The 11,588-nt window shown below is 33.2% G+C and overlaps 3 protein-coding genes across 3 annotated transcripts; 1 reads left to right on the forward strand and 2 right to left on the reverse strand.

Moving 5' to 3' along the window:
• Nucleotides 1–136: 136 nt before the first annotated feature.
• LOTGIDRAFT_224478 (hypothetical protein) lies at nucleotides 137–5,777 on the reverse strand (the record flags this gene model as incomplete). Its single annotated transcript, XM_009047726.1, has 14 exons — nucleotides 5,714–5,777; nucleotides 5,352–5,472; nucleotides 4,805–4,891; nucleotides 4,389–4,485; nucleotides 3,808–3,899; nucleotides 3,258–3,355; nucleotides 2,945–2,991; nucleotides 2,458–2,544; nucleotides 2,261–2,305; nucleotides 1,972–2,028; nucleotides 1,720–1,771; nucleotides 1,233–1,367; nucleotides 487–611; nucleotides 137–194 (listed from the first exon to the last, which is right to left on the reverse strand). The coding sequence occupies exons 2-14, from the start codon at nucleotides 5,437–5,439 to the stop codon at nucleotides 137–139; spliced, it is 1,068 nt and encodes a 355-aa protein (XP_009045974.1). The 5' UTR covers nucleotides 5,440–5,472; nucleotides 5,714–5,777.
• Nucleotides 5,778–6,583: 806 nt separating this feature from the next.
• Nucleotides 6,584–6,772, forward strand: LOTGIDRAFT_99667 (hypothetical protein; the record flags this gene model as incomplete). The annotated part of the gene is made up of 1 exon (XM_009047727.1): nucleotides 6,584–6,772. A coding segment is annotated over one exon (189 nt), but the record flags the coding sequence as incomplete, so codon positions are not given.
• A 694-nt stretch (nucleotides 6,773–7,466) lies between these two features.
• On the reverse strand, nucleotides 7,467–10,820 carry LOTGIDRAFT_237739 (hypothetical protein; the record flags this gene model as incomplete). Its single annotated transcript, XM_009047728.1, has 2 exons — nucleotides 7,467–9,259; nucleotides 10,661–10,820. 2 exons carry the CDS (start codon nucleotides 10,818–10,820, stop codon nucleotides 8,067–8,069), a joined length of 1,353 nt encoding a protein of 450 aa, XP_009045976.1. The 3' UTR covers nucleotides 7,467–8,066.
• Between the last annotated feature and the right edge of the window lie 768 nt (nucleotides 10,821–11,588).

Genomic DNA, 11,588 nt, shown 5'->3' on the forward strand with positions numbered 1-11,588 from the left:
GAAGGATTTATTGGAGAATTTAAACACCATAGATTTCGTCCAAAAATTGGCAAAGAACTGATATTGTTTTTATCAGATCTAAATCACTAACACTAAGAATAGATAGTTTTTTTCACACAACAGCCTGAAATTATCATCAGCTTTTTACTTTACATTGATAAAGGTGATTTTCTAAAACTGATTTCTCTAAATTTCTCCCTGAAATTAAAGAATATTTAAGTAAATAAATCTATCTTGGGTAGATTCCCTATGATGTTGATGACATATACTTCAGTTATGAATTTAATGTTAAAATTTGTATTTAATTTTGCATTATTTTTTCCCTATCAGACCCACATTTGAGCTAACATTCTGAATTCATCACGGCTAGAGACAAACAAGATTCACTAGAGCTACTGATAGAAACAGATTAGGGCCTGGAAAAATGATCATTCCATTCTCGAAAGATAATTTAGACAATGTAAGATTGAATTTTTGAATGTGAACTTACCTATAAAGACAAATCTATTTATTTTAGGATTGTCTCTCCAGGATGTGGTTTGAAAATCATATAATTCATTTACAGCTTGTACAATATAACATATATCTTCATTTTCTAGTGTTAATACACCCTGTAATGTAAAACCCAGAAGTAATACACCCAATAATGTAAAACCTACAGATAATACACCCTGTTATATAAAACTGAGAGATAATACACCCTGTTATATAAAACTGAGAGATAATACACCATATAATATAAACCTGGGATAATACACTCTGTATTGTAAAACCATTTGTTAACTCACTTCAGATATAAAACCTAGAGTTAATACACCCTGTAATATAAAACTTAGAAGAAATACAAACCGTAATGTAAAACCTCCAGTTAATATGCCCTGTAATATAAAACTTAGGGGAAATGCAAGCAGTAATGGAAGAAGTAAATACAACCTGTTATATAAAACCTAGAGTTAATACACCCTGTAATGTAAAACCTAGAGTTAATACACCCTGTACTGTAAAACCTAGAGTTAATACAACCTGAAATATAAAACTTAGAGTTAAAAAAAAACCTGTAATGTAATCCCTAGAGTTAATACAACCTGTAATGTAAAACCTAGAGTTATTATACACACAGATAATTGCACCTGATTGGACTAATGAAGTCCAGACAAAACTGTGCTGTGCGTATGAAGGGAAGCTTAGCAAATAAAATACTGTATTTTTACAACAATTGTAATAGTTCTTACCTTAAGGCGTAATATTTCTGTTGGTTTATTTTCTTTATTGTTTATTTTTTTCTCCCATAAAAGATCTTGTAAGAAATGTTCTAATTTAGTTTTATTAAGTTCACCTTCTAAATCTATAGTAATACTTCTTATAGTCTACAAAAAAACATACTTATACTGAAAGTTTAAATATTTTAAATATCTCATTTACATTGACAATGAAGTACTGATTTGGTCATGGTAAAGGCACAAGAGAATAAAAATCCAGATTTTGCAAGGAAATAACCCAGATGTCGTACTATCAGTGGGTCTGTGGCCAAACTTCTAGGAAAAGACTTTTCTGGATTTTACATACCCACTCAAAGTATGAAAACTGGAATAAGAAGTCAAGAGAAATATTCCAAGTCACCAAACTTTGGAAAAACCATAATCGTCCCCAGAATATTCTCAAAAGTAACATAAGGAAATGATGTCAGCCTGCCTATTTCTGAGACATCATTTTACTCACTTTATCTATTTTATGTTTACGATCTTCATTAAAACCTCTATCACTAAATAAACTTTTTAAACTAAAAATAGAAAAAAACTTCATGTTATTTTTGTTAATTTAAGTACTATAATTAAAAAATGATAAATTAGATTTTGATACATGGGGTCTCCAAAAGAGTAAAGTATTTTGAAAGATAAATTCATAAACCCAGTTCAAGTGTGACATCAGGTATCCAAAATGGTGAACATACTTAAAAAAGATTTTACATACCTATGGGAATCTAAACTTCTGTAAGCATTAAGATCTAAAATATCTTCTAGATTAGTTCTAAAATTAGAATACAAATTCAAAATATAGGAAAAGCTGCCTGCATGCATTTAAACCTGCTATATAATTCTTGCAGTTCAATCTGGAGCACCAGGGGTACTCTGTCATTCGCCTGATTTCCGTCATTTGTCTGATTTCATAGTGTATTTTCAACATGAATGCTCCTTCTTTCTGTCATACATATATCCTTATAAATAAACACTTAAAAAGTGACAGCATTTTTGATACTTACTTTGCTTTGGTGGTTTCTATTATTTTAGAGAAACTGTTACAGGATCTGTAAAAATCAAATATTCATTTGAAACAATTATTAAAATGCTTGACACTGGCAATTCAGTGCTGTTGGTTTGAATCCTCCTAAAGGTAAAAACAATTTTGAAGCCTTGGCTAGTGCCTTTGAAAGTTTAGATTAATATAAAATAGTCTTACCTTAGATTTGTTTTCAAAGTCTGTAATTCATCCTGTGATATTAAATCTATTTTATTGATAATGATAACATCAGCTAAACCAATCTGTCTAAATAATACAGATACTGTATAGTAGTGATACAACAAAATGGCTTTTCAGCATCATAATTCATAATTTTCATGATAGCTTTAACTTTCTGACAAATCCATTTGAAGTTTACCAATAAGACTATGCAAATCAATTTTTGTTACCAGGTCCTCTAGCACATTCATTATCTATTTTGTTTTTTGCTAGGTGATGGCAAAATAATAAAAATCTGTACAAGCTGCTTGAAGCAAAGCATTTCAAGTAACCAAACATATTGTCTAAAGCATGACAAAATCAGGAGCAATAATTGTTTAATAGTGGAAGCTTAAATGTATGCCTTGAAACAAATCAAATATATTATGAAAATGCCTTTCAAGTAAAACAAAACATAATTATATTAGTCAATGAATGAAAGACCTACCTAGCTGCTTCAATAAGAGATCCATCAGGTTTAACTTCATCTAAATTCTACAATTAAAGATTTAAGATAAAGAGTTCTGAGACATGCACTTTGAATCCACATACAAACACCAGAGATTTTATGGGTACCTTATGGTTGCGCTACCAAGATGCTTCCGCCTAACATTAAAAGACAGGCCATAGTGCAGTCTATTTGCGGGTTAGAATTAAACATCATTTGCTCCATGTACTTCGGAAGTAGTATTCTCACCATGAGAGATGGCTGACATGCAACTTGGGGAATCTGTGCTGATGGTCTGGTAGTTTTAACTTACTTTCTGACAATATTTAGCATCTACCATTGTTATTATACCATCTAGATAAATATCACTACAGAGGTCTTCATCTAACCAAAACATTGACGCTATAGGACCTAGAATAATCACACAATAATAATATCAGTATCACCTATCATTCAAAGATATTTAAGCCAACCAGTAAAAGTGTTCACAGATCACCGTCCAAATTGAGCCTTCAAATCCATGTGTGTCCAGAATTATCCGCATTTGAATGTTAAAATGATGACTTGTCAATTTAAGATGCTCTGAGATATATAGAAAAGACATATATAGAAATAGTGAGTAAAATTCCTAGTTTGAAGTATTTTAAAAAGAATTATGCGATTTTCGTACATTTCTAGTATTTCTGAAGACTATTAACATATATTCAAGACTAAAATCACCCCCCCTCCAAAATGGTGCAACTGTCCCTTTAAATAAGCATTATATGCACCATTTTACAGTATACATGCTCATTTTGACAGGTGTATCAGCAAAGCAAAGTAGGCTGTTTTCAATACCAGTAATATAAATATCCAGTACCAACCTGGATCAGCTAACCCTGTAGTTTCTAACAAAATATAATCAAACTTTCCCTTCTTTACCATTAAATTTTCTATAGCCTGAACACCATTATCTCTATAAAAAATATTTTGCTGAATTTCTCAGTTAGAAAATACATGTTTAACGATGGGTTTCCTTATTTCTTATGAAAATGAAAATGCTAATACCTATATGAATAGACAGAAGAGGTGTTTCTTACATGTCCATAATTAATTCATAATAAGTTAAATTAGAAGAGAATTACCAGAATTTCAATGAGTGACTGATCAAGAAAGGTCAAAAAGTCTTTATTTGTTTTTCCAGACTGTACATACATTGACTTTTATAATTGGTTAATTGTATTCAATAAGAACATAATGATATGATCATGAATACATGGTAATTCATTAGAAACATCTATTATTCAAATAGTTTGCTTAATTTGACACTAAAAAACAAGGAAACCCATCTTTAAATGTGAGGTAATTAATATATAGTTTCATCTTCCTAATCAAAACATGCCTACTATACATTCGGAGTATTGTATGGTGAATACCAATTACTATGTAATTTGATAATCCTTACTTTACAGCACAACATAAACAGCCATTCCTTAATTCTAACCATTCTTCATATAAATTACCATTTTCACCAACAGACATAGATTTCTCCATAGCATCTCCTGTAGACAAATGAACATTCCATGAATATATTTCAAAAGATTGGGTGTATCAAGTAGTATATTTCAAGTGGCCCGAATTCCATTAAGATATCAAGAATATATCTTGTTGCTATCTAGCATTGGCTTTTAGTCTTCCTTAGTAATCCACAAGTCAAAGTCCATATGTAGACAAAAACAAGGATGTAGCCATTCTGGATATTTCAAGATACAAAATTGATCATGAAATGGCAAAGGAAAGCCAGGCTTTCCAGGAAGATTTAGAGCTTTCTATCTAGTACAGGTGCTGCATCGGTCAATATTACAGAACAGTAAACCCTACCTTCTCCGAATTCATTGAGTATCACAGCTATTTTCTTCCCATGTTGTTCTGTTAATACATAATTTAATAAAGTGGTTTTTCCTGCACCTAAAGGAGTAAAATGGTATCACTTAACTACTTGATGTATTAACTATATGGGAGGCAGATCAAACGAATGTTTAACAAAAGTGGTGCATACACACGAGTTAATAAACATTAAGTTATAGATCGTGATACATCCAACATCATTCTACTGTCCTCTTTCTTTTGTCAAAATCAAATATTTCTGAGAAAATTTGAATATTCGTTGATAGTTATATTAATAGTTTCATAAATTCGCATAGGACCATCATTATTAACATTGCCAGATAATGAAAACAGATATTCCTGTTCAGATCAATATAATCGGCAATAAAATTTGATTTGCAAGGCAATAGAGAATTTTGCAAAAGGAGCTTTCAGTACAAGGTCAATTTGTCATGGACCAGAGCTATAACAATTGTAGGCTTTCTGAGATTAACGTATGAATAAAATGGTTGGTGAATTGGTCCCCTTAAAAACCACTTACCAAGATAACCTGTAATAACTGTAATAGGTACTTTTCTATCATCAGTTAAAACTAAATCAGGTATTTCATCATCTGATTCATTAGCCATCTTTTATCCCACTGTCTAAATCTTTAAAAAAATCTGTAAAAACAATGGTGGTGGGAAATAAAAAAAAAATGCTTACAATCGCACATTTTCGAACAACTGTAAATGTGTTAAGTAACCTAAGCATAACGAACTCAGCCACAGTTATACAACTTGTCGACGAGGAAATGGCCAATGTTCTACGAAATATTTCAAATTCTTTGAGATTTTCCGGTAAGTAATGATGGATTAATGGTATGTGAATGTAAAATTAAGAGTACATGTGTTGGTGACTTACAGTAAGGTTTTTAAAATGAAATATTTCACCTTTCAGAAAGTGTAAACAAACCATTCACACAATGCTGCATTCGATTTGTGACTACGTTTGTAATCACACGTAATTCACATAAGACAAAAATTAGTCCGAAAATTTTGTAACGTTTCAATGAAGCTAAAGATATAAACATATGTCATGATTTCACACAGTTTCCGGCATATATTTTCTTGTGAGGGTACCATAAGTCTTTATTTTCACTGGAAATGAATTTTATATATAGCAATTTTCAGTCCATGGACTGGGATGGAAGTGAGTTTATTTTATATTTTACATAAGACTAAGCGTGAGTTTATTTTATATATAGGCTAAGTGTGAGTTTATTTTATATATAGGCTAAGTGTGAGTTTATTTTATATATGGGCTAAGTGTGAGTTTATTTTATATATAGGCTAAGTGTCAGTTTATTTTATATATGGGCTAAGTGTGAGTTTATTTTATATATAGGCTAAGTGTCAGTTTATTTTATGTGTCAGTTTATTTTATATATAGGCTAAGTGTCAGTTTATTTTATGTTTCAGTTTATTTTATATATAGGCTAAGTGTCAGTTTATTTTACTTGTAAGATAAGAAATTGTATTGGAAAATTTGGAAATTTAAGTTATTTTTGATACGATCTGTGAACTGACAGACAAATTCTTTCAGTGAGAACCTTATCAGTTTAACTGTGTATGCTTTGCGGTTAATAGGACTTCCAATAACAATGTCTTTGATACAATGGCTCTGTCTATTTTAGGAGAATTGCCAAGAATTATAAAATATACACCATTATCAACAACATTAAGATTTCATTCTGAAGATGGACACGATCACCACCACCATGAACATGATAGAAAGAGGAAAACGCCAATGGGCAAATTAGATGATTTAGAAATGGATGATACAAGACAAGTTGAAGAAACAGAACCATTAGAAAAATTCCCTGATGATAAGAATCCTGTAACAGGTGAAATAGGGGGACCTCGGGGCCCTGAACCTACTCGATATGGTGATTGGGAAAGAAAGGGGAGAGTCACTGATTTTTGAAAGTTTTTGATTATGATGGTTATTGAGGATATTGAAAGATCTGTTGTATGGAATAATTAAATATCGTGACATTATGTTTTTGTGTGATAAACGCCTGCCAATGTTAATAAATCTTTATATATTAAATTGGTAATTCATATCCCATTTGTAATGACAATATGGATTAACTGTTGTCTGAATTTTTGTACCTTATATAGATTTATCTCCCCTGGAACGACACTTGCCTTATCAAATACAATAAGACAGTGTTTAACGCATTATGGTTCTGGCTAGGCAAATGAATTTTGTTGATGTTATCACACAGAACCAGCATAAGACAGAGGCAACAATTTAATCGTATGTTACAGTAGTAGTTTTCTTGCCTCTTTTGAATTATCTGTGCCCACGTCACTGTTCTACTGACTGTGGTGTTCGCCATAACCCCTTGTGTAGTTGTGTCTTAGACGAGAACTTAGCAGATCTTCACATTTAATCTCATTTGATTTATGTACATTTTTCGAGTGAAGCTTGCTGAAAATCTGTTGTGGTTGTGTATTCTAGGCTTTGCGAAAGCATTGCGAACTGACGGCGCTAACGACGTTAAACGTTCAAGCAAGACCTTATTAATTTTCCACTGTAAAATGTGCACCACTGGTCCTTTTTGTACAACCCATAAAATTCTACTCCATCATATTAATATTTTTTTTCCAAAAAAACAACAAAACAACATGAAATAGTAACAACCCATACGAAACTACGTATGGTTCTTACATGGTGTTATCTTCACGTAAGAACCATACGTAGTTTCGAATGAATAGCAAGTAAAGTGGAAATTAAATACATTCACAAATATTATGGTATGATTTAGGTTTAATCATTGTAAATATTACATTGTTTATTATATGGTGGTAGATGTCAGGATTATTTCATTATATGGCTTGACTCGGTGTAACTATTGTGCCAAACTAAAGAACAAATTAAAACGTTATTATCCTCCTTTCTGGACAACCGACCAATTTCATTACTGCAACGATACACAATATACCATTGCCCCCACAGGATATAGGTACTTGACGCTCCGAACAATCAAGTCTGGCTACGGGACGGCCTGCCTTTTCGGCTTTAAGGCAGTGCTGTATATTTTTCGTCTAAACGTAGTAGCTCTGGTTGTAAAAAGATCCATAATAGGGTCAATACTCAAAATTCGAAAAAGAGAAATGGTGCTAAAAGACTTCACTGGCATGCAATTTAGTTGTTGAAAAGCCCAAAACAAATGGTTTGATTGTAGCCTGCTTTAAGCATATTTTTATATTTAGCTTGCAGTGACCGGTTCAGTGATTGGAGGGAAAACACAATCATCTTTTATGATTGTTTGATTGGTTGGATTATTGTCTGCTTTTACATCACTGGGTTTGTGACTTCCGGTGTCAGTTTGTATTTGGCGCCAATCGGGTTGATATTGTTCAGAATAGGCCTTGAATATCGTCATCATATCTGGAATACGGGTATTTGGTTTAGAAACTGATAGGGAGCGAAGTTTAGCCGTTGATGGTTGCCCCATTGCCCACCGTACGGATGCATGTTTGTCTGATTTTGGACGAGATGATTCAGTTTCGTGAATTTCATTCAGGAGAAGTCTTCTAGCATCTTCGCCATCGATGATATTCTCGTCAAGATTTTTCTCATACTGTTGTTGACAGATATTGGGTAATCTTAAGGAACTGTCCAGAGACATTGAAACCGTGTCGGTACCATGACGACATAAAGGAGTCCAGCATCGCCCATACATCTTCTCTTGACGAGCAAACGAGATAGCAAACTGTTGTGCTATTCTGTTACCATAAGAAACATTGCCCACCGAATGATTGCTACCTTTCATTTTGATTTCATAGCTTCTCTTAGTCCAATCACCGGCATTCAAATAGAATTCGTTGTCCTTGAGCGTTGGTGATGCTCTACACTTCGTCAGTAACATATGTGCTGAAGCATAATATCCATTCTTACATGCTATCAACAAGGCTGTGTAGCCCAAATTGTTCCTTCTGTCGATGTTGATACCAAATCGTAAATATGTATTAGCCAACATCGCCACTATTCTGGGATTGCCACTGTAACAGGAATGGTGTAAAGGTGTGTTCCCGTCATTGTCCGGCTCGTTGATATCTAGAATGTCCTCGGACAAGATTTTATTCACAATTTTCTCCTTCCCATTAAGACAAGCATATCCAAGAGCTGTCCTACCTAATGTGTCCTTGATGTTCATAAACGACCCTGCCGCAAGAAATATTTTGGCCATTTTAAATCCCAAGTCTTCATTTTCTATAAAACACGTTAACATGAGAGGTGTTCTTCCATTGACATCCTTTGAGTCGATGTTCACATTATGTTTGGAGACCAGCAATCGAACTTGATGCAGACGACAATCCAGGACCGCTTGATGTAAGGCTGTTTTCACCAAACGATTTTGTGTCGGTGGTGGTATATCCATGGCTAATACAAGACGACCTGAAGTATACAATATATACAAATATCAACAGTAATATCACTGACAGATTTTAATGACATATCACAGGTATGTCAATGTCAATTGTTATGTCAATAATCAAAGGTTATTTCTTAAGATGATGATCAGCACGTTTATTGTCTGGTGGACTCTCGTCACTCGACGTTACCGTAGACGCGAGAATCCAAAATTGCAAGGAAAGAGACGTGTGAAAAATAACATATATGGACCCCAATAAATGAAAGTATTTTGATTGAAAGGTGTTGAACTGTACCTCAAATCATACAACTTGAGGGAAATGAAGGTGGGGGTGTGGGGGGGGGGGGAGTGGTGGCATACCTACTTTCCTACTAGCTTTATGTTATTGAAGCTATCGTGACGGAAATGGAAAATACGCCCATTCAAATTGAATGTCCATAGTTCATAGTTTCATCGTATTCCAAGGACTGCTAAGGTAAAAACGTATTTATTATTGAAATATATGATTCTTACCTGCTATGTCAATGTTTTAAACAACAAGTGAGTCATGAAATGTAGAGATTATGTTTCCCACCAAACACTGTTTCCAACCAACTAACACTTCATTAATCCGCTAATCCACATAATCCACTAAACTTTATTAACCTATCGTTAAGATAATCTTAAATCGCTACTCGGATTTCTTTAAAGGGAGTATCTCTTGACGTTTTATTTACTTATCAAATCATTTTATTTCAGTAACAGACTTAAACAGTTTTAGAATAGCCAATTAATATGTTTAATAAATGGAATTTTAGATTTTGGCGATTTAGAAGCAAATTGTTTCAAATTTTTAGTAAATCGCGAAATTGCACCCCTTTAAGAAACTCATTATTGCAATGAAATCCACTATAATGAAACCATCTAAGCGTCATATGTTGTAAATCTATATTTTTTTGCCAGTTTATCTACACCATAACTATACCTATATATTCAAAATCAAGACTGAACTTCGTATTCAGCTCACATTAGACGAAGCATGGTGCAACCATGGACACCTCCCAAGATCGGCTTACACTGTATAAAGTTAGGGTTTTTAATATCATTTTATGTTCACCATTGTTTGGCAAACAAACAACCAGTCTAAGTGTCACATATCGTTCACCTATATTATTTTTTCCTATAGTATATCACAATGTAGTCATTACCATTCAAATTATTCATTGCTAATTTAAAGTGGCACACGAAACGGTATATCACAATACTATAAGACGTTGACTCAGACCAACATATTACTACAAAAACATGTCACTCCGAAGAATCTGTTTATACAGAAAATGTATAGTTCTAAGGACTATAGCAAAATAATGATAACAATGAATTGTTTACTCATCACAACCCATATTAAGTACAGCATTTATCTATTTCCTTAATTAGATATTTACTATCGCAAAAAGCCGACATCTTTCTCACGACAACCATTTTAGGCAAACAACTGTTGAGGAAGACATTTTTCTGATGACAACCACCATCTCTAAAAGAAGCAGTTATCTTCCTCGTGAGAATCGTATCATTTTCATGACAACCAGCTCTTAAAGCCGACATCTTTTCATGGCACGTATTGCTTACAGGAGATATCTTTCTAAAGACAACCATCTCTAGAAACAAGCATCTTTCTCTTTACAACCATCTCTAGCAACAGACATCTTTATGATGACTAGAAACAGACAGCTTTCTTATGTGAACCATCTCCAGAAGCAGACATCTTTCTTATAATAGTCATTTCTAAAAGTAAACATCTTTTTATGACAACCAGCTCTAAAAGCAGACATCTTTATCATCACAACCAGCTCCGAAAGCAGACATTTTTATCATCACAACCAGCTCTAACGTCAGACATCTTTTTCATGACAACCAGCTCTAAAACAGACATCTTTTTCATGACAATTATCGCTAACAGTTTCTCATATGATTTGACTCTTGCTATGACAACCGTTTCTGGAAAGGGACCTGTAACATGACAGCACCTCTTAAAGATGACAACCATTTTAATAAGCAGACGTGAAATCTCAGTCACCAATATAGTTTGATAATTTGAGAAAGAGACTAGGTTGTATCTCAATTCATTTTATTTAACTACATATTCTGTCACTTCTTGTATCTAGTCAACCGCTTAACATTTTATGTCAAATTTTCGTTTCTGGTTAAAAGAAATGCACTGAGTTTTGTACACAGCTTAATAGAAATAAATGATAATATTCGTTCCAATGAATGTGCCATCAACAAGGTACCTGTGCAAACACTTAAAAATAGAAAAACCGAAGTTTCCTTTAAAAACATAAACCAATCATGTCTTTTATTCTTAATCAAACG

This window comes from Lottia gigantea (genome assembly GCF_000327385.1).
Source record: "Lottia gigantea unplaced genomic scaffold LOTGIsca_116, whole genome shotgun sequence".
Lineage (NCBI taxonomy): Eukaryota > Metazoa > Mollusca > Gastropoda > Lottiidae > Lottia > Lottia gigantea.